Source organism: Triturus cristatus, chromosome 4_2 (genome assembly GCF_964204655.1).
Source record: "Triturus cristatus chromosome 4_2, aTriCri1.1, whole genome shotgun sequence".
Lineage (NCBI taxonomy): Eukaryota > Metazoa > Chordata > Amphibia > Caudata > Salamandridae > Triturus > Triturus cristatus.
In genome coordinates, this window is record NC_140586.1 from 21,398,411 (window position 1) to 21,421,896 (window position 23,486).

At 48.1% G+C, this 23,486-nt stretch overlaps 1 protein-coding gene across 5 annotated transcripts in view; it reads left to right on the top strand.

Annotated features, from left to right (window-relative positions):
• The window catches only part of TROAP (trophinin associated protein), a 324,800-nt gene extending 303,039 nt beyond the window's left edge, over positions 1–21,761 (top strand). For 4 of the 5 annotated variants that reach the window (XM_085600253.1, XM_085600255.1, XM_085600252.1 and 1 more), the window contains 3 exons: positions 18,160–19,051; positions 20,276–20,484; positions 21,446–21,761. In XM_085600253.1, the coding sequence (XP_085456379.1) occupies positions 18,160–19,051; positions 20,276–20,484; positions 21,446–21,478 (1,134 nt within the window). In that variant the 3' untranslated portion in view covers positions 21,479–21,761. Of the gene's footprint in view, positions 1–18,159; positions 19,052–20,262; positions 20,485–21,445 lie in introns of those variants that run through there. The other variant, XM_085600256.1, reaches the window with a different exon arrangement.
• The last annotated feature ends 1,725 nt before the right edge of the window (positions 21,762–23,486 follow it).

A 23,486-nucleotide genomic window follows, 5' to 3' on the forward strand; every position in this document is an offset into this window, starting at 1 on the left:
TCTCCCCTTTATCACTGCAGCGTATGCCCCCCACAGTGTAATTGCCGACTTAACAGACCCTATATTTTCTTCAAAATCGTATTCAGTGTCTTGTCGCAGAGTTTCTCTAATGTGTGGAATCATGATCGGACCAGGTTGTGTAAGGCGATGGGCACTTGGGGTCGCCACAACAGGGGAATGATCTTAAACCCCTCACGCCAAGCACGACGATTCAGTGAGTTCATGTATATGTTGTGCATGGGTAAACAAAGTCAATTCTTGATTGACTGCCATGTACACCTGATTGAAACGTAAAGTGTGTATCATGGGGGTGCAACCATCGCCAAATATCTACCATCCCCAAGGCGTTGCTAAAGACACAGAGGTTCCCACGGGTAGATTCAATAATAGCGCCCCCACATCTGTCAATGTCAAACGTTGCAGACCCTGTGGGGCATACACAGAGAGAACATTAAGAACTCTGCCCTCCCACAGGCCAGTACAAGCTGCATATCCACCCTGTGGATCCGTCCAAGTGTTTTGTATGACGTAGGGGCAGCCTTTGCGAAGGAGAACCCCCCCACCCCTCTGGACCCAGTAGTGAAGCCCGAGTGTGCCACCATGAGATATCCCTTCATATTGAGGGCCATACAAGAATTACCGATCAGATGGGTTTCTTGAAACATCACTATATTGAGTCCCTGACGATGAATATCCTGCAATACAATGCCTCTTTTAATTTTGTCTCCCATCCAGTTAACGTTCCACGTAGTGAGTTTAAGTCCCTGACCTTTCGCCATTAGCATTAAATAGTAGTACAATGGTAATGATAGAACATATGTAGCGTTCTAAACCCTCCGCGGCATCCTTCAGGGCGGCCCCTAGGCCGTTGCTTGGTACTGCCATGCCTTGGAAGATTACATCAGTGACCTGGATGATGACGCCAACTAAGATGTACATATATAAGATGCCACTTTGTCTTGCTGCAAAAAACCAATAACTACACCCCCCCCCCCCCCCCCCCAACAAATCGAACCCCAACTCACCCCCCCTCCCTGCTCAACGGGTCTAAAACCGCCCGCCACCCCCCAACATGCAGAGTGCCTGTCGCCCACCCATAAACCACTCCAGGGAACGTGAGCTACCCCACTCCCAATCGTCCCGCATCCAATCAGTAGATACTTTGTCCCCTCCTGTATCATCGGCCCAGTCAGTAATCAATGTTTCCACATTTAGGAGGCCGTGACTCTGATGTCTCGCCCTGAAGCTCTCTAGAGGGCCTCCAGGGTCCCGAAGAATTACATCATAGTCTCACCAAATTGCAAGTTCAGCGCCCCCCTGTGTGTCCCTGGGAGCCAGTATCAGAGTGTGAAGGAGAGCGTCTCCACCTTACCAGACTCCGGATCAGTGAGCTCCAGTATGTCCCTGGGAGTCAGTCAGAATGTGAAGGAGAGCGTCTCTGATGGTGCCAGTCGTCAGCCGAAAACCCTTACTGCGCCTTCTTACCGCCTGTGCGCCAACCTTCCAGCCAGTCCCAGGCCTCTTCCGGCCTAGTGAAAAAACACGATTTCCCATTGGCTTCCACTCTCAATTTGGCGGAACATCATTGCATATTTAACCTCCTGGTCTCGGAGGGCCCGGTTCGAGGCATGTGGGCTGCTGAATTCATATCTGTGCATAGATCGCCGCCTAGTGTTGGGTCCGGATGTTTGCACGTTGTTGTCCTGGAAGAGTCTTCGAAGTATCCTTGGATAGGTGACTCCTCCCCTGGACTACAGTGCGCATGGGCATCCTCTCCATCCTCAGATTGTTTTTTTCCGCCATTGGGTTCGGATGTGCTATCTTAACTCCAGTTTGAAAAAAACTTTGTCGAGGCCAAAAGGCCTTTAGTTCGCGTCGGTACTGTTCACTCGATCGGTTTCGACTCTACCTGTTAGCTTACTAACTTTAGAACCAACTTTTCGCTTTTTACCTGACCATCGACGACACCGACGATGGAGTCGAGGACACCATTCAAGAGGTGCCCGGTATGCAATGCGAAATATCCCCATATCGACGTCCACCCGGTGTGCAACAAATGCTTGTCGCCGGACCACGACGAATCGACATGCATGGCCTGTGCCCGGTTCCGTTCCAAGAAGACTCTACGGAATCGACGAGCGGCGAGACTCGAAGCGCAGCACGCGGCACCGGCCCCGGCAGACATCTTCAACGCCGAAGATGTCGAAGAATTGGAAATCCTACCCTCCAGTCCTGTTTCCGAACATGACTCCGGTTCGGACGACGTCGACGAATCACTCTTTCGCAGAGATGAAGACCACACCGAGGTAGGAGACGGCGATGAGGCCTTAGGGGCCGAAGAGAGTAGCTCCAATGACGAGCAAGGCCTACCCGTTCAGACTGACGAGAGCCCAGTGCCACAGTCAATGGCTCCGGTCGAGGGATCGCCTTCGGGCCTTACCCGAGACCTATCCCGCAGTTCTTCGGCCCCGCCCTCGGGCCCGGCCTCGGACGTTCAGCGGCAGCCATTATTACCTAAACCGGCTGGTTTCCCTTCTACCAAACCGAAACCGAAAGCTGCACTGGTACAAATGAAACCGAAACCGAAAGTGGCGCTAGTCGGATCGAGGCCTTCCACACCTTCGACGCCAGCGACACGCGTCGGCACCGAGCGCAACAAACGAGACTTCGGTGCCGAACTTGAAGCGGCCGACGTCGGAGTCGGCATACGGAAAAAGGCCCTCGGTGCCATCAAACCTGCTCGGCTCGCGGCGCCGACGCCATCGACTCCTAAACCAAAGGTCATACTGCCTGCTGCGTCTCACGTCGCTTCCACGGCAACACCAAAGCCTCATGCATCGAAAACGTCAACGGCCATTTCCGACCCGATGACCCACCGGCGCCGAAAAAGTCCACGGCCGCCTCTACAAACCTGGTCGGCGCTAAGGCCTCGAAAGCGCTTCAAGTGCGAACCGTTGCAGCACAAAGCAGCAAAACCCAAACGGTCCTCCAGGACACATCGGGCTCCGGCCCACTAAAAGCTCAAGCAGCCTCTTCGGCGCCAGCCAACATAACTTTTGGCCTGCCGCCATCCACGGTCCTGAAAATGTTCCAACTCAGGACACGGGTCACCCACACCACGGTTACACCTGCTGAGACGTCTCCGTCACATTGCATCGACGCCAACACCGGCAGGATGATTATCCATGAACGGAGGATAACTTCGGAGCCACCTTTGGACCCTTTCAGGATCCCACTAAAAAGAAAGCTGCCTGTGGACTCAGAACCTGTGCTTTGCGAATCTTTCGACTCGCCCTACCAGGATCCAATATCATTCTCTCCCACACACTCCGACACGGATGCGTTGGCAGACTATATGGATGACCAAGTCCCTTACCACGGAGACATGGACCCTGATGACCAACAGGACCCTGATCAAACTTGGGGCGACCCTGCAGACCCCAGTGCACCTCTAGATGCACAGGACCCACAACTCTATGGAGCGAAAACATCTCCCACAGAGGACACTGCAGCGTTCAACGCTCTTATTGAACGTGCTGCGAATAATCATGGAGTGCAGCTTCACTCTGACACCGTGGAGGACGACTTCCTTATGGACACTTTCGCTTCCTCAGGCATGTAAAGACTCTGCCCATGTTGAAAGGGGTCCTCAAACCAGCCAAGGACATCTTCAAGGAACCCACCAGGGCAAGGGTGATAAACCCCAGGATCGACAAAAAGAACAGATCAGCACCTGGGGACCCTACTTACATCAGAGGCCAATTACCTCTCGACTCCATTGTCGTTGCGAATGCTCGCAAGAGGGCACACTCGCAAACGACAGGTGACGCTCCTCCCCCGGACAAAGAGTCCAGGGTGTTAGAGACCTCTGGCAAGCGAGTTGCCGCCCAGGCTGCCAACATATGGCGCATAGCCAACACTCAAGCGCTCCTCGCTCGCTACGATAGAGCGCACTATGACACATTGGAGCAACTACTCCAACATCTCCCTGACCCGTTCAAAGAAGGTGCAGAAATTCTTATCAGAGAGGGACAGCTACTCACAAATGCTTCCATCAAGTGTGCACTAGATGCTGCAGACACGGCTGCCAGGGCCATAAACACAAGCGTCATGCTGCGACGACATGCCTGGTTGCGAATCTCCGGGTTCAAACCTGAGGTGCAAAATAATATACTAAACCAACCTGTCAACCCCGACTATTTATTCGGGCCGGAGGTTGACACAGCCCTTGAGAAAATAAAAAAGGACACGGACACTGCAAAGTCCATGGGGGCTCTCCAGACTCAGTCCTTTCGGAGCAGCTCCTTTTGTCGCCCCGGAAATAGAGGAGCAGGTAGAGGACAGGGGTCACAGCAGACATACAACAAGGGCAATACCCAAACCACCTATGATAAAAACACCCGGGGTGGATATCGTGGCTCCAGTACAAAGGGCAGAGGACGCGGCTACGGCAACACCAGGTCCTCCCCCAAGAACAAGCAGTGACGCCCTCTCCCTTCCTCCCGACCACATAACACCTGTCGGGGGAAGGCTACAAAGGTTCCTGTCCACGTGGAACTCCATCACCACGGACAGGTGGGTCAAAGATATTGTCAAATACGGTTACTGTCTAGAGCTAACCTCCACTCCACCCACAATACCTCCAAGAAACCGTCCTATGTCCTCAGAGCACTTAACGCTCTTACAGCAAGAGGTGCAAAGTATGCTTCTAAAAGGCGCTATAGAGGTCGTACCCGTCCACGAGCAGGGTACGGGAGTGTACTCCCTCTACTTTTTAATACCGAAAAAGGACGGGTCACTCAGACCTATACTAGACCTAAGACCCCTGAACCGGTACATTCTTTCCGAGCACTTTCACATGCTCACTCTCCAGCAAGTCCTTCCGCTTCTCAAGCAGGGAGACTTCCTGGCCACACTGGACCTCAAGGATGCGTATTTCCACATACCCATTCACCCCTCACACAAAAAATACCTCAGGTTCACTGTTCAGGGACAGCACTATCAATTCAAAGTCCTGCCCTTCGGCGTGACAACAGCACCCAGGGTTTTCACAAAGTGCCTAGCTACTGTGGCGGCACATCTACGGAGGCAGCACATACACGTCTACCCCTACCTGGACGACTGGCTCGTTCAAGCGAAGTCAGCCCAGCAATGTGCCAGCCACATGTCCCGCACCATTCACCTCCTTCACAGTCTGGGATTCTCACTAAATTACCCAAAATCCCATCTCCAGCCCGCACACGTACAACAGTACCTGGGTGCGACTATAGACACTCTGGCGGCCACAGCTCAGCCAAATTTAGTGAGGATCAACAGCATGCAAATGCTGATTTCCAAGTTCAAACCCCAACACTCCCTGCGCGAGTGTTCATGCAGTTGATAGGCATGATGGCCTCCTGCATTTTCATAGTCCCGCACGCGAGATTACATATGCGCCCGCTTCAGGAGTGCTTAGCACGTCAGTGGAATCAGGCTCAAGGACAGTTGAAAGACCTAGTGTTGGTGAGCGGTCGGGCATACAACTCTCTGCATTGGTGGAATCCACAAAACCTTTGCAAGGGCCGACCGTTCCAAGAGCCTGTTCCACAAATAGTACTGACAGCGGACGCGTCTCTCCAGGGATGGGGAGCTCATGTACTCCACTACACAGTGCAGGGACTATGGACGACACAACAGAAGAAAATGCACATCAACCTTCTGGAACTGATGGCAATCTTCCTGGCCATGAAGGCATTCAAAGTACATCTGTGCAACAAGGTCGTGTTGATCCGGACGGACAACATGACCGCAATGTACTACATACAGAAGCAGGGAGGAACGCACTCTCCACAGTTGTCTCATCTGGCTCAGAGCATGTGGAAGTGGGCCATTCAGAGGAACATGTTCCTCATGGCGGAACACCTCCCCGGCAAGGACAACCAGATGGCGGATCTGCTCAGCAGACACAGCCACCAGATGCACGAGTGGGAGTTACACCCATCAGTACTCCAGCCGTACTTCCAGCAGTGGGGTCATCCAGAGATAGACCTGTTCGCCACAAGCGAAAACGCAAAATGCCAAAGCTTTGCCGCCAGGTTCCCACATCCGCAGTCGCAGGGCAATGCGGTATGGATGAACTGGTCCGGCAGATTTGCGTACGCTTTTCCCCCAGCGCCGTTGATACCGCTGGTGGCTCGCAAACTCAGACAACACTCCCTGACACTCGTCCTAGTTGCTCCTACGTGGGCACGCCAGCCATGGTACACCACCTTCCTCGAACTTTCCGTGGTGCCGCATCAAAGGCTGCGGATCAAACCCGCGCATTTGACGCAGAACCATGGAGAGATTCAGCACCCAGATCCGCAACAGCTGAACCTGGCAATCTGGCTCCTGAAGTCCTAGAGTTTGGCTACCTCAACCTGCCACCTGACTGTATGGACATCATCAAGGAGGCCAGGAGACCCACTACAAGAGCTTGCTATGCAGTCAAATGGAAAAGGTTCGTCATTTATTGCGATAATAATGACATTAACCCGCTGGACGCATCCATCCAAAACATCATTTGTTACCTCCTACACCTATACCGATGCAATCTGGCGTACACCTCTATACGTGTCCATTTGACCGCAATATCAGCCTATCTACAAACCAGGCAGCACCTCTCTCTATTCAGAGTGCCTGCCATCAAAGCATTCTTGGAAGGACTCAAACGAGTCATTCCACCAAGCCACCCACCGGCTCCAATGTGGAACCTCAACCTGGTCCTCACATGCCTGATGGGTCCACCCTTTGAACCTCTCCACTCATGCGAGATTCAATTCCTCACCTGGAAAGTAGCTTTCCTGGTAGCGATCACTTCTTTAAGAAGAGTTAGTGAACTCCAGGCACTAACAGTTCAAGAGCCATTTATACAGGTTCATGCCAACAGGGTCGTACTACGTACCAACCCCAAATTCATGCCCAAGGTAATATCGCAGTTCCACATGAATCAAACTATTGAACTGCCCGTTTTCTTCCAAAACCCACAAACTGTCGCGGAAAGGGCACTCCACACACTAGATGTCAAAAGGGCCCTCATGTATTACATCGACAGGACTAAACCCTTTAGGAAGACAAAACAACTGTTCGTTGACTTTGCCCCACACCACAAAGGTAACGCCATCTCCAAAGCAGGGATAGCCAGATGGATAGTTAAGTGTATCCAAATTTGTTATCAAAAGGCAAAACGCACATTAACTATTCCCCCACGAGCCCACTCAACACGTAAGTTAGGGGCCTCCATGGCTTTTCTAGGAAATATTCCCCTGCATGATATATGTAGAGCAGCCACCTGGTCCACTACACACACATTTACCAAACACTATTGTGTAGATGTGCAATCAAAACAGCAGGCAGCTGTAGGACAGGCTGTTCTCAAAACCCTTTTTCAGACCGCTGCAGCTGGCACTGGTAGCCGCCGCTAATAGAGGGCACTGCTATATATTCTATGCACAGATATGAATTCAGCAGCCCACATGCCTCAAACTGAATATGCTACTTACCAGTATGCATCTGTTCTTGGCATGTAGGGCTGCTGACATTCATATCGCCCTCCCTCCTCCCCGGCGCCTGTAGCAGCTGCAGCTCTCAGAATTACTGTAAGCATGGTCATCACTTTCTGTATCTACTCCATCACTGCCACAATGGCGAAAAACAATCTGAGGATGGAGGGGATGCCCATGCGCACTGTAGTCCAGGGGAGGAGTCACCTATCCAAGGATACTTCGAAGACTCTTCCAGGACAACAACGTGCCAACATCTGGACCCAACACTAGGCGGCGATCTATGCACAGATATGAATGTCAGCAGCCCTACATGCCAAGAACAGATGCATACTGGTAAGTAGCATATTCATTTCACCTCCAGGAAGCTACAACGCTGTTTCTGCACTCGCAATGTAAAGTCCGGAAAGAACATGATCTTGCTGTTCTCGAGGGTCAGCGGCGGTGCCGCTCTCGCCGTTTGAAGAATGACATCCCAGTCTCGGAAGTTAAACACTCGTGCAAGGAGCGGCCTAGGGGACGCACCCGGCTTTTGTCGGCCTCCCGGCACTCGGTGAGCTCTTTCAATTGTAAACCATTTGGAGAGTCCTCGGGGTTGTAGATGCTTAAGGTCCACTGCCTGTCCCTCTGCGCGTTCCGGAACACCAATAATGCGGATGTTGTTTTGCCGCATTCTACCTTCATAATCGTCCAACTGTAGGGCCATCGCCTCATGGGAAAAGCGTAATTCGGTGATTTGGCGCTTGAGAAGGGTGGTGTCAGCGACCAGTTTGTTTGCAGTGCTCTCCACTGTACCCACTTGTTCCGCCATTTTCTTCGTCTTCCCGGATCAGTGCCACATCCGTGGCCGTGTCGATCCGTACCTCGAGGGAGGTCCTTATCGCCATGATTGCTTCGAGGAGATGTGTGTTCCTGGGTTCCGTCTTTTCGCCTGGGGTCGCCGACCTCACCCGGTCTTCGTTCTGCTGCTTTTGCCAAGCGAATTTCTCCAGTTTGGTCTGGACCGCCATCCGGTTGCTGCGTCCGGTCGCCATGATCCTTATCTCGAGGGCATCACTCGTGTCTGGGCACGCCCTCTACTCCCCGCCGCCTGCAGTGTAGACGTGCACCCGGCCTGTCGGATTTCGCTGGGAGCGCCCCAGACAGAGGGGTATATGACTTGATCCGCTGCACTGAGAACGTTGCAGTGGAGCCCACGTACACCAGACCTTCAGTGGTAGAGGACCGGGACAGGGTTAGGTCCCTTCCACCAGGGTAAGCCAGACGTCGTCTGCGCCACTTCTCTTACCGTCCACTTCGTAGGTCAAGCCAGCATGTGGAGAGGGTTAGGAGTCCCGGGAAGCCACCGGGTATATCGATTCTGTGAGGTGCTGAGAGTACTGCTATGATGCTGTCCAGCCACTGTCTTCGTAGCACTCCGGCGTCAAAAGTCCCTAGTCTACGGGGATTCAATCGTAGTGCATGCTGCCAAGGTCTCACTGGTAGCTCGCCCTAGTCCACAATATGCTAACAAGGACTAGCAGTCCAAGGGCCCCCATTCCGGAACCACATGGTCGGTGCTGGGACCGTATGCAGTTCACGCCAGGCTCTGCTCAAGTCCAGGGCCACCAAAATTCACCTTTGAGTCTTTAGGCTGCCTGCCACAACCCCATCGATTCAGCTCTCCGGGCTGCAGGACCGCACCCGGTCCCGCGCACTGAACCTGCTATCGGCCTGTGCGTATTGTTACTGAGGGGGACGCCGCAGCAGTCACTCGGCCCCCGTCACTCTTGGGGCACCGAGGAGGGTCTCTGCCACGATCGTCGGGGTGGAGCGCCGTGCGCCGACGGGCGCATCCTTCCAAGCTGCTTGGGCTCAGTCAGGGGTAGGCTGTGGCCTCACGTAACTCGTGCTCAGGGTTCTGTCGCACCTCCCTCGGCAGAACAGCAGATGAGGACACGGCCTGCGGAGCACGCACCAGATTGTGCTTTCGATCGGTCCCAAACTCGGCAGATAGGTCGCTGGACACCACCGCTCTGCAAGGAGGGCACCGGGGCGGTAGTCGGGCCAGCGGGAGTCAGGAATTATCAGATGTTTTGGGAGTGGCGCTCCGGAGAAAAGCTACCGAGCGGCCATTCCCGTCGGCGGTTAGCCATGCCCCCCAGGGAACATTTTAAAGTTTCTGTTGGACTGTTCGAGGCGATTCCTAAGTGTGAAGCATTGGCCTTTAAAATGCATCTTCCCTATCACTACTCATTTAATGAGGCTCTTATTTACAGACCCCCTGGTTTTAATTTTCACCTTGAGAAACCCTTAGATTGTGATAAAGCCCTTTTCTCCCATTTTATGGAAAGTGGGGGACTAGTTCAACTTATAAAGCCTCCCACACATACAGCAGGCCATACTTTAAATTGATTATTTTCTGACAATCCCCATCTTTTAGTCACATCCATCCTTCCATTGGTTTGGTCTGACCATTGTGCGGTCATGTTTTCACTTAATATTGAAAGTTTGGTACCCCCTGCAGCTTCTCAAATATCTAAATCGTTGAGTTGACCCTGGCACAAAATTACTCCAGATGCTTTTAATCAGCTGTTGGTCGAATCCAAACCAGAAATTCCACAAGACTTGGAGGAGGCCACCTTGGACTTTCATAACCGTTTATTCTTCAACCTTAACAGGTTGGCCCCCTTCAAGGTTACCAAGAACAGCAGGTGTTCTCGTACTGAGCCTTGGTTTGACGATACTCCCAGGAGTCTTAAACAATCTTGTCGCAAGCTGGAAAGAAAATGGCGATTACAGTACAATCCCATTGATAAAACTTATTATAAGTGCCCTTCAGGCTTACAACTCCACTATCTCTAATGCCAAAGTTGGATACTTTACAGCCAAAATACAGGCTTCTTTAAATGTCCCTAAAGAACTTTTTGCGACGGTGTGTAAGTTAATTGTCTTAACCCGATTAATACTGAAATAAATCAAGATTTCTGCATTTCTCTAGCCACTTTTTTCCTGAGTAAAGTCAAACTGGTCTATAACTCGTTACTGGCCACCAAATGCAGTGCATCATTGAGGAACGACTTTTACATCCCCATTTGGAGAAAGTTCCTCTCCTAACACCCCTTTAGGGCATAAGCACATAGGGGGCGATCCTCATGATCCCACCGAAAATGCAACATTGGCCACTCAACCTTTCAAAGGCTACTCTGGTTTAAATGAGTTTAGTCCCCTTGTGGTAGGCACGATACAGGCCCTGTTAATCCAGTCTAAGTCTGGCTCACTGTTGGACCCATGCCCCCCTAAGTTTCTGCATCCAGGACTAAAGCAAACTATCTTAAGGACGTCTTCCATAAGATGTTCCTCGAAGGATACTTTCCCAAGGAATGGAAAAGGACATCCATTCTACCGTTGCTAAAAAAAATAATCTAACCTTGATGCCAGGGCCCCGAATAACTACAGGTCAATTTCTCAGCTCCCTCTCCCTGCAAAACTAGTAGACCAGGCCATTGATTCTGAATTATCTTTGTTCATGTAAAACCACAATCTTCTGGATGCTACTCAGTATGGCTTTAGAAGTCAGCACAGCACCGAATCTGCTTTGGTCACAGTGTCTGAGAAAATTAGGCAAACAATTGATAAGTGTGGGAGGGCTGCATTGATTTTATTAGACCTTTCCGCACCCTTTGACATGGTAAATCACACAATTCTTACTGACTGTTGCTCAGCCCTGGGGATCAGGGGCAAGGCACTATGTCACTTGACATCCTTTCTCACAGACCGGAAGCAGTTAATGGACGTCAATGGCTTTAGGGCTAAGGCCTTCTCGCTTTCTAGTGAAGTTTCGCAGAGAGCTTCTCTGAGCCCCAAGCTATTTAATCTTTGTTACACCGTTAGCCAGGCTCATTAAGGCATTTGGCTTTTCATTGGTATCCTATGCCGACGATACACAAATTGTGGTATCGATGGCTAGTGATCTGGAAGGCACGGCTCTCAGATTTCAGGACTGTTTGCGAGTAATTGGGAACAGGATGTCAGATAACGGTCTTAAATTGAATATGGGTAAGACAGAGGTTCTCCTGTTGGTGAAGAACGCCTCCTTTTGGTCACCAATGTGGTGACCTGCGGAAATGGGAGAACTCCCTACCCCAGTCAGGAAGGTAAAAAAATCTGGGGGTCTACTTTGATGACAAACTCTCCTTCGAAGGTCAAATCAACTCAATAACGTCCTCCTGTTTTTTACCAATAAAAATGTTCTCGAAAGTTCTGCCATTCATCCCTCTGGACTTATGGAAATCTGTTATTTCCGCCTTTATATTATCTAAACTTGATTACTATAGTGCTCCATTTTTAAATATTGTGACTAAAGGCTTGAATAAATTGCAGGTTCTGCAAAATGCAGCCGCTCGACTGCTGCTTGCAGTACCAAAATCTGAGTCACTATCACATCTTCGATCTTCCTCCGCTTTTAACCCTGTTGCCCTCAAAGCCAAAACAGCTTGATGAGGGGAGGGTGTGGGGAAGGAGTTTCATAGTTGGCACAGATAGACCCTGGAAATCTCTACCTATATCTCTTAAGACTAAATCTGATTTTCTGTCTTTTCGGAAATCTTTAAAAACTGGTTGTGAAATAACTCTGTTCCTGGTTTTTCCTTCCTCCCTTTCAGTCAGAACTTCGTGCGCCTAGACACCTTCAGATAGTAGTGCACGGTATAAATTTTCATTTAGATGTCCAGACAGGGTGCAAAAGAATTTCCCAAAAGTTTAATAGTAAGGAGAATACTTTTCTTTTATGAAGAAACTATGCTGCTCCTGGGATAGTTTGGAGTCTTGACTCCATTCCCTGAAATAGGGCCATTCCTTGCCACCCGAGCTGATTGAAACTACTGTTTATTTATTTTTTTAAGTTGATGACTCACCTGACCATATGATATTTGAGACCTTCTGGGTAACTATGCTGGATGTCTTCAGGTCACAGCAGCCCAAAGTGCAACTCCATATCCCTAAGAACCTGTGTAATCTTAAATCATATTTTTTTAAAATGGTTCTGTCAGGTTCATTTAAATAAAGGGAGGAACATTAGGGGTAAACAAATTGCCCCGTCAAGATTAAGTCCTCAAGATGGCTTCATTACCCTCTTGGACGCTTTCCAAGGCTTTACAAAATGGTGGTCACCCTAAGGTCAGTAGCCCATTGGCTACTGACCCCTAAAACGCCCCCTAAAATAGTATTTAGGGGGCAGCCCTAACCAAGAAAGCAGACAAGAAGAAACTACAAGCAGAAGGACCGAACAGCCATGCAGCATCTAACAAGAGGAAGACGCCCACTGGCTTGGCCCCAGCCCTACGGGCCTGTCTCCCCTCGAACCTGCTCCCTGCGAAACCCCGGTGTGTCGTACAACCAGCAACCTAGAAAACCCCGGAGGACCGGTCTGCCTGAAGCACAAAGACTGTCTCCCGTGAACAGCAGATTTGTTTATCTGCAACCTCTGGCCGGACACCGCAGATCTGCCCCACTCTGCACCCGTCGTCCACGGCCCGAGCTCGAGTGGACAAACACCCCGAGGAACTCCCCCCGGCGATCCTGGCCCAATATCCAGCGACTCCTGACCTGCCTCAAGCCTCCAGCCGACGCCTGCAGCCCAAAGCCAGAAGGTCCCCCCAACCACTGGTAAGACGTTCCGACCCCAAAAGGCACCCCTGCCCCCGATGGTGACTAACCAACCTCTAACTTGCCAACTTACCTCTCTTAGTGGTGATCGCACCCAAAAGACCTGTGTCCCCAAGCCTGCAGTGCCTTTGCAAGCCGGAGGTTCCCCATTGAAAACAGGGCACCCGACATCGAAACAGCACCCTGCACCCGGCCGCCCTAGTGCCGCCGAGGGTTTAACGAGTGCATCCTTGACCCTGGGGGACCCCTGAGTCTACCCCCGGAACCTCAACTCCCACTATTTTCCTCCATAGAATAACATTGACTGTTTCTTTTTCTTTGAAAAGTTTGTGTGGAGTTTGAAAACCTAAAGAATTTTTTTTTAAATTGTACTGTTTAACAAAAAACGATTTTACTTACCTGTTTACAGGAAATGTCCCAGAACAGTATCCAGGTGTATTACTCTGAGTAGGAAAAGTAATCCAAAAGTAACTTACCTGTAATCTTACTGAAAATCCCAGTATATGTACTGTATTCTGAAAATAATTGCATTATCAGTAACACTACTGTAATCAAATCAATGTACAATTGCAATCCAAACTGTTACAATCTGTATGTTTACTGCAAAGTCCTGATCACTTACGTGTGCCAGGCTTGCTTGGTTCTAGGTAATAAAATACCTAAAAGAATTTTTTTTGATACAAAACCATTGGTCTGAAGTTCCGTCTTTGTGTGTGTGAATTTATTTGCAGACTGGGTGTGTACAACAAAAGCTTAACACTGTCCTCTTGATACTGCCTTACTGCTCGACCACACTACCACAAATAGAGAGTGAGGTGCTATCTATTTTACCTCTGTCTACTTTTCGGGTTCTACTGGACTCTGTGTACATTATACCTCACTTTGGTTAAGCATATACAGAGCCAGCTTCCTACTGTAACTGATGCAATTTTGACATAAGTGCATTGGGTTCCTGCTGTCCAGGTCCCCAGTACCAGATCTCTTTCCCTAAAACTGTACAATTGTTTCCCCAATTGGCAATACCTTTTAGCGCTCCTTGTAAGTCCCTAGTAGATTGTATCCATGGTACCTAGAGCCAGGAGACTAAAGAGGATCACTAAGCTCTGCAGCATGCATTGTGCCACCCTAAGAGACCCCTCAGCACCAAAATGCAAACTGCCATTGCAGGCTGCGTGTCATGGTGCTGAGAAAAGTGAAAACACTGCAAGGCACACCTCCTGTTTCACCTGCCTGCTAACACTGCATGCAGTATATGTAAGTCACCCCTACAGCAGGCCTTATAGCCCTAAGGCAGGGTGCACTATACTACGTGTGGACATATCTGCATGAGCAGATATGCCCCTGTGATGTCTAAGTTTATTCTTAGATATTACAAGTGAACAGGGAACCATTTTGAGTACATGTGCTAGACACAGGTATTTACGAGTTTCCCAGCTACAAGATGGCTTCACTGAAACGAGAGATGTTTGGTATCAAACATTCCCTTTTTATAAACCCACACTGATTCCAGTGATGGCTTTTAAAAAAAAAAAAAAAATCTTTTTACTAAACAAATGCTTATCAGCTCAGAAATGTTTGAATATTAAGACTGTTCGACATTAATCATGAGAGATCCTGTCACTTCATGCTCACCCAATACAATAATTTGAGGTACAAAAAGCAGTGTCGTCATTTCCAGCATCCGTGTCATTACCTAGCACGGTTAGTCCCTCCCGTTCCCAACTCACCCACCTTATCTGTCCAGTAGAGTCCTTAATATCCCCTGTATTCCACCTATTGGCCCCAGACCTTATCCCACTTCCGCGGGCAGCCTCGACTCTGGTACTCCACTTTGTCAGCTGCACAGCACCAGTCAAGTTCCACCTTCCATTTTGGAACCCGCAGAGGTTGGTCTGCTCCCCAAGCCCTGGATATATTCTTTTTCTCAACCAGGTCTGCTGCCATTAGCCAGGTCTTAGAGTATTTCAGCAATTTTTCTTCTCCGGACAAACGCACTATATGCCATCTTGCCTCCAGCGGGATAGTCTGGCCCGCCACCTCAGTCATAACCTGTGTTCTCTCCCCCCTATACTGCTAGATTATGGGGCAGGCTCATAATATGTGAAAGAGCCCATTTCCCGACGTCTGGAGCACAGTGGTCAGTGTCAGAGTGGCCCATTCGATACATGAGGGCCCTAGAGGTATATCATCTATGATGGATACACAGCTGTATAAGGCGAAAACGCACCCTTGTAGCTACCTCCCTGGGACTCTGTATTGCCTCCACCCAATCGTCCTCTTCCAGCATTCCCACCTCTGCCTCCCACAGTGCACCCAGTGCGTTTGGTGTGGTGTGAATAATCTTCCTATATATTCAGGGGGTTACTTTGTCTGGCATGTTGTCCAATAGGAGTCTGTCCTCCATGGGTATTTGCTCGCCCTCGGGGATGTGGGCTCGCAACGCGTGTCCCAGTTGAATGTGGCGGAACTGTTCTGAGTCTATCTGGTATTCTGCTTTAAAGTCCTCAAAAGCAATTACTGTTTGTTCCATTCAGACGTCCCTTAGGTGATCAATCCCTAGGAGACCCCATTTATGGAAACACTTCAACCCACCCACATCCTTCAAAAGGTCGCTATCCTATAGTAGAGTCTGTTCCGTAAGTTTGCCCTCCCATCCAATAAATTTAGTGACTTCCCTCCATATACGTACTACAGTTTGTATGTGTGTGTGTATGTGTTGGTAGCTGTCTCTCCATCCTTCTACGATATAGCGCCGCGGATATCTCCTCTGTCCCATTGATTGGTGATTGACCCTAAAGGCAGGTTCTTTCCATCCTTCAAAGACCCAGTCATTAATCGTGACCAAAATGGGCAGCCCAGTAGTATTTTCTAATGTCTGGAATTGCCATACCACCATAAAATTCTCCACTCTGTAGCTTGTGAAGGGCTATCCTGGAACTGCCTCCATCCCATAGGAGCTGACTTAATTCACTGTCCACTTTCTGAAAAAAGTAAATCTGTCTTTTATAGGGAATGTTCTGTAGAACGTACAGTACAGTAAGTGTTGCAGAATCTTCATTTTAAACAGGACAGCCCTTCCCATTAAGAACAGTGGCAATTGTCTCCAATGTGTCGTGTCCCTATGCAGCTTGGCCTGTTGCGGGAGTAGGTTGTCTTCCAGAAACTCAGTATCTGCCCTCGATATCAATATACCCAGGTATTTAAACGTATCTTTTATTAACTGGGATCGTCTGCTAGTCTGAAGGGGTGGGATGGTTCATGCTAAAAGGAAGAGGACGGGCTTATCCAAGTTGATCTGGTACCCAGAGTACCTACCAAATAGTTGAATATATGAAGTAGCTGGCCAACAGTGGAGCGGGGGCTTGGGCATATAACAGTATGTCATCGGTGTTCAATGAGATTCGCTCTTCACATCCACCCTCCCCATAATGACTTTTACTGAAGGGTCACGCAAAGAGCGTAGGAGATAGTGGGCATCTGTCTCGTGCTCCTATATAGGGCAAAAAGCCATAAAATCGCTGCATTCACATGCACCCTCACTAAAGGTCCCGTATACAGGCGCTGTATCGAGGCACAGAACCCTGTGCCGCGTTCAAAACACTGAATAGCTATGTGCATTCGGTACTGTCACACTCCATACATGCATCCAATGACAGCAACATTGCGTCCTCTCCCTGCTTGTTTGCCGTCTTATGTAAGACTCTATATAGACGCCTCAAATTTAGCCTGCTGCTTCTGTAGGGCATGAAGCCCGATTGATCGGGTGGACTACAGAGGTTATCACCTCAGTCTATTCGCAGTGGCCTTCGCCAACACCTTCGCCTCCGTGTTCAATTGTGAGATTGGCTGATATGAATTACAGTCCTCTGGGGGCTTAGCCTTCTTAGGAAGGACCAGGATTGTGGGCAATCGTTCGTTACTCTGCGCCAACGGCTCTTTAAACCTATTGAGCATATGCTGTGCCACTGTAGCTGCCACCCCCTTATACATTTCGGCTGTCAGGCTGTTGGGCTCCGCCGCCTTGCCAGACTGCAGATCTCTAATAGCACATACTACGTTTTCGACAGTGAGGTCTTTTTTCAGCTCTTCGCAGTCGTCGAGCGACAGTGTGGGAGGCAAATGTCTCTCAGGAGTTCGGCACAATCTGTTCATAGCATTTGTGGCCGTAGATTCACATGCTCTGCATGCTCCTGGCATGTAGTTTTGGGCTCAGACGTTACAAGTTGTTTTATTAAACTGGTGGATACTCTCTCTACCTGTAGATCCCTCACCATTCCCAAACACATCCCTGCTCTGAGAATTGGTCATGCAACTTTTAGTAAGGTCCAAAGTTAGTTTTTATACACTGCAGTTTCTATATTTGTTGTCTGCTTCACCTCTGAGGCTGGGTATAAAAGAATAAGGAGGAGAGTTCAGTGCGCTGGAGTGGCCCTTTTCACAGCTCTGTGATAACCTATCTGGAGTGGATCCTAAAGCTGGGACAGACTTACTGATCCACCTTTTGACACAGAAGAGCTATTTAAAATTCCATATCGAGTCTGGTGCCTGGATGGGATTCAAGAGTCAGATAACTGGAGGCAGATGAAGTATCCACCAGAAAGATCTTTGAGAAAGTAACTAGTACATTTATTTTCCTCCTAGTTGGTCTGTTTTTTTTTTTTTTAGCTAAGTTTCATTGTAGGTTCTGAGTAATCCAGGAGAGGATCAGAGTTAGCCCAGCCACAGAGCTAGGTCTTCTGTGAGTTACTTTGAAGTGATGCAAGTTTCTCTGTGCTTCTTTGAGAATGTATTTGATCAGCCTCTGTAGTTAAGTTGAGGCAGGGTCTTCCTGCTTTCTTCTGTATCGTCTATTGGGTTTAATTTTATCATCAAAGAGCAATTGATTCCTTTATAGCTTGTGATAATTTGAATTGGATGGTCTCAACATGTTTAGGGATGAACTTGCATATTGCTTAGGTGTAGAAACTCTAATCTCCTCTTGCGCTCTTTCCAGCACATTGAAAATCTCTCAAAACAGCTGCAGCAGGAAATGGCAGCCTATGCATCACGGTTATTTCCAGACCTACCAATTCCCAAAGATCGAACTGTGATACCAAACTCAACAGAACCCATGGCTGCTTCAAAGGACTTACATCGTTGGGATGGAACAATATGCAACCAGCTCTCCTCCGTGGATATGCCACAGCCACCCGCCACCATAGCCAACTGGCAGGGTCTCCAGGTGGTGACGCAAAAGGGCCCAAAGGGTCCTGGATCCTCTGGTGTTGAGCCACAACCACCTCACACTAGTGTCTGTGATTTTAATCTCTCTGAAGCCCATCCTCCTAACAGTGTCCTGCCATTTTTGCACACTTCCCGAGCTGGCCTTGTCCCCTCCATGCACACTGCTTTTCGAAGCATTCCCACCCATTCATCTCACCCTGAGATCCTAGTTCAACACCCACCACAGTCTTACATTCCTGGCAACACTAACACTGACTATCAGCCATTTCTATGCAATTCTGGCACCTTAAATACTGAACAACCCATCCCTACCTCCTCCATCGATGAGCCCCACCTTGGCACCCTGAATACTGCTCATCATTCTCGATCTGTTCCTGCCACCCTGAATACTGAACACTGTCCCTTACTGGGCGCCTCCTGTACAGAAACTACGGAAACTAGCTCTCTCCCAGGGGCTTCCGGTGTGGAACATCAATCTCCCCCTCACTCCTCAAGTCCTGAAAATCAGCTCTGTTTGCCTAGTGTCTCTGTGCCTGGATTGGTTGGATCTGGCAATGTTCTAAAGATGAGCACCACCCCAACCTTCTCCTCACACGGCTCCATCTGCTCTAACCTCCCAATCCAGCTTTCAAAGGTTCCTGCCGGCAGTGCTGTTGCCTTAGGTAAGTGACTTGTGTATCTTTCCTTTTTACCTCTTGTCCTTTTGGGGGGAGTGACTCTAGAAGGTTATTGCTTAGGAGTGCGGGTGGTGGTGATGCTGCTTAAAGAGATAGCTTATCTGCTCAGTGTATAAAGACCCTGTTCCGAGCTATGGTGTCAAGGCAGCTGTGTGACTACCTTACCTTTTATGTCTTGTGATTAAAAGAAGGGACCTTTTAAGGTGTTGAATCTCTTCTATAATTGCAGCTGTGTGTAACAAAATAATTTAAAGTGAACTATTGCAGTATAAGCTCAAATATGCCCTATCGGAAACTGTCACATTCAAAGTCTGTAAATGAGAATCATAGACCAAAAAGGAAGGTTAACTAGAGAAACCATAAACGTATCCTAGCAGAGTTCTGGATTCCTGTACCAACTTGAACAGAATTGCTGAAGACTGTAATAATTAGGAAATAACTTAAGATAGGTGGACAGAGAAGTGGAGCTATAATATGTCGAATGCCAAAGTAAGACTGGACACCAGACAGCTTCTGTGAGTAAGGTGCCATTTTATGATGTAAGCAGCCTAGACGTTCCTAATGTGCCTAGTCTGCTTTTGTTACCCTGTGGGACAGGCTGCGCTAATACTCTTTCTGGCTAGGTGAGTGCAAGCCGTGTGTTAACTTCATGTCATAAATAGTTTCTCTCTGCAAAATGTTTTCATCAAATGGCCCAGTAAGTTCAACGTTTCAGCTCAATTAAGCCTGGATGAGAGTGATTAGAAAAGAGGTGATGGGTGGTGGCTTTTCTCATCTCCTAGGTGGTAGTTGCGATTTTCCCTTCTCTACTGAAGGAGCCAGATTCCTGCCAAAGTGCAGTCACTTACTTCAATATACCACTAGTTTCCCAGTTAGTTTGACGCGATTTCCACCCCCTACAGACTTGCTTGCCACCCCATTGTCAGATAAGATTTTACACACCCTTCTAATCCCCTTTACTAACTTATTCTAGCTTGCAAGTACAAGTGACCTGATTTTGCCTCCCCTCAGGTTCACTCTGTTGCTTTTCACCAGCCTATCTTTGCTATTTGACTTAGCCTGTACTACATTACAGATATCACAGTGGGAGGATTTCCCTTGGACCTCCTTGGTTTCTAATTGCCGGTGCTCGATGAATCTTCTGTTGCTGAAGCCTCCTTGGTCCACCTAGCTTTCTTTTTCCCTTATGAACTCAGTTACTCATTGCAGGAGCCCCTTGGGTCCGGCCTGACGTTCCTCGCCCTTCTCTGAAGCAGATGTTCCAGCACATCATGGTGTCTTTCCAGGAGGTGTGTTTGGATGATGAGTGTTGCTTCTATACATCCAAGCCTGCTGCTCCTTGTGCTGATGCCACGCTTCGTTCGAATACCAGTTGCAAGAACCCATTGGCCACGATGCTGGAGCTGGAGGAGGCCATGGTGAGCACATGCCATAGTTTGAAGTGGGTGCTCTCTTCTTGCATCCTGTGGGTGCATGAGTTTTTCCAGCACCGGATCTTTCATAGATTTAATTGCTGAATTATTCTACATTGTCTGGCTATGAGGCATGAAGTTAAATAGTTTAAACGTGAATCTATCAAAGATACCAGCTCCGGAGTGATGTAGGTAATGTCTCAAGCATGCAACTCTATGAAAGGCCCACTGCTAAAATTACTTCCCAAATGTTTTACTGCCTGACCGGTAGGTTCTTGTGTTCCAATTGTGTCACTTAGTAGCAAAGCCAATGTGATAGCATAATTGTTCATATTTCTGCACTAGGCTGTTTGCTATATTGCTTCATAAGAGAGGTCTGCAAATATGTGTGCCAGAGAACTTTCCCATTCAGGGAATTAATGCTAGCCCTGTCAGAGTTAAGTTGCTACCTCACATGCAAGTATACATTTGACCCGCCAAGACACAGTCTTTTCAGAAATTAAGATTGGCGGATGTCTACAACCAATCAAATTTTCTGGAGCATCAAGGGTGTTTCTAGAAATCTGATTGTGGGCTTTCTGATGGATACATCTGCCAGTGGATTCCTCACCCTGTGAATATTCCCTGCGCCAGCAACATTCTGAAACTTTTGTAGCAGTCCACGCCGATGTAGATTTAAGATTGGCGGATGTCTACAACCAATCAAATTTTCTGGAGCATCAAGGGTGTTTCTAGAAATGTGATTGTGGGCTTAACAGTCACATTTTAGTTCCCTGTGTCAGAAGGACAAGTGGTGTTTTGGGCAGAGGGCCTGTTTGTTAGTGGGAGAGTTCAAGCAGTTAGTAGTCTGACCAGAATTCTTTTGAGGTGTTGGACAGCGTGAGCTGGGGAAGGTGGCATGCTAGATTGAAAATAAAAGAAACCATAAAACATTGTAATACTTTTTTGTGTTTCTTTATTTTGGCAGCACTTTAGTCCCATTAAATCACCGAAGATCTGAGTGTCTACACCAAGGACAGTGGCGCTTTTGCACGATGGAACTTTTCATTAATTTGCACAAGGAGGAAAAGATGAATTTGGTACGTCTTGCTGAAGACATTTTACCCTCTTATTTATACCTGAGCTCAAGCCAACAAACCCTTTCTTCACTGTGAAGGGAAACTGGGGCCGTGAATTTGAGGCCTGGTGGGCAGATCTTCAATCATCTGGATTCTCCTCCTCCTCTTCTTTTTGTCCCTGTAAAGTGTATTATAATGTTAATAAAAAAGCATATTTTCATTGTATGGCATTTAATTATTGACCTTATTTGGTGTTCAGATATTGAGAGGTGTCATTTGAATATTCATTTAGTGCTGCCCAGACGCATTTCCTCTTAGTGTATGTGTGATTTTGCATCATAAATAGTTGTGTCCAGAAATATTCTGAATAAACCAAAGTTGTTTTTTTTCTGTTGACCATAAGTATATATGTTGATGTTTCTTTTTCTGCTATTGTGTTCAGAAACAAAAAATATCTGATCAGAAGGCAGCTGTTAGTCATTGGAGAAACATCATGAGTAAACCCAAGCACACGCAGAATTTCAGTTTACAAAGTTAGTAAGTAAATTGTACATGAAACATTATAAATCAATCTTTGTTTCTTTCTTGTGATATTCTTCTTTTTAATCCTTCCGTTTTTACAGTAGTTCCCAAGCCAACACGTGTTTCGTCGCCTTCGTAAGATCGTACATGCGACTTGTTCACGGCTGAACACTGTCTTTATATTGTGGTATAAAGTGTGACGATAATTCCAGGTCACACTAACCTGTGGCGCAAGGGGGTACTCCAATGACTCGCAGTTGGAGTCCAGCGCGAGGAGGAAGCTGCACCCCCCAGTTATGCTCTACTCACAAACCCAGAGATTGGGATCAAATAAATTTTAAATCCGGAAATCACCTTGAAATCGGAGTGCAACCCTTATCAGCGTACCCCCTTGCACCACAGGATAGAGTGACCTGGAATTATCGTCACACTTTATACCACAATATAAAGGCAGTGTTCAGCTGCGAACAAGTCGTATGTACGATCTTACGAAGGCGACGAAACACGTGTTGGCTTGGGAACTACTGTAAAAACGGAAGGATTAAAAAGAAGAATATCACAAGAAAGAAACAAAGATTGATTTATTATGTTTCATGTACAATTTACTTGCTAACTTTGTAAACTGAAATTCTGCGTGTGCTTGGGTTTACTCATGATGATTCTTTGTTGCTTTTGCCACAATAACTAAGAGAGGCTGGTGTGTTCTCTCCAACCCTTGAGCACCGTAACTAATATAATCCCCACAAATACCAGGTGAATCAACCATAGGCGCCTATTATCTATTACAAATACCACTGTCCAGAACAAAAACTAGTCATTGGAGAAACAGCCAAATGTTGAGGTTGACCTTTTGAACTGAGGGTTTGGGTGTTTGTTGAAGATGATGATTACACAAGAGAAAACACAGCAAATACCTTTTTAGTGTATGGTCAAAATTCAGAGCATGGAGGTTTATGGTGGATACCTCTACCACCTTATTCCTCACCTCATGAAATCCTATCAAGCACCAGATTTAATGTTGAAATAGCTCTCCACTTATGGCAACGTGGCTCCCTCTTGACTCCACTACCTCCTGGATGTGATGTCAGGGAGCCATACATGGTGCCAACCTCTACTTCTGGCATCTGTTCTGTTTTTCCTTGCCCTTCAACACGGATCTGCAGTTGCTACTTTTTAAAATATATTTTTAAAATATTTAGACTGTTTTGCTGTGCTTTTGGCACAATGCCATCAGAAAAAGGTCAGGCTACCAATCCAGTGGCTATTGTTTGTGAGCGCAAGGCTCCTGGCTGTGGGATCTGATAGAGACATCGAGCCGTGGATTCCTTAACTTTTGAATTTTCCCCAGGTGCCAGTCTGAATCCGGAAATTTTTCAGCTGTAACTCTGCGCGCCGCGGGACAGTGTGGTACTGCTCCGCAGTAATATA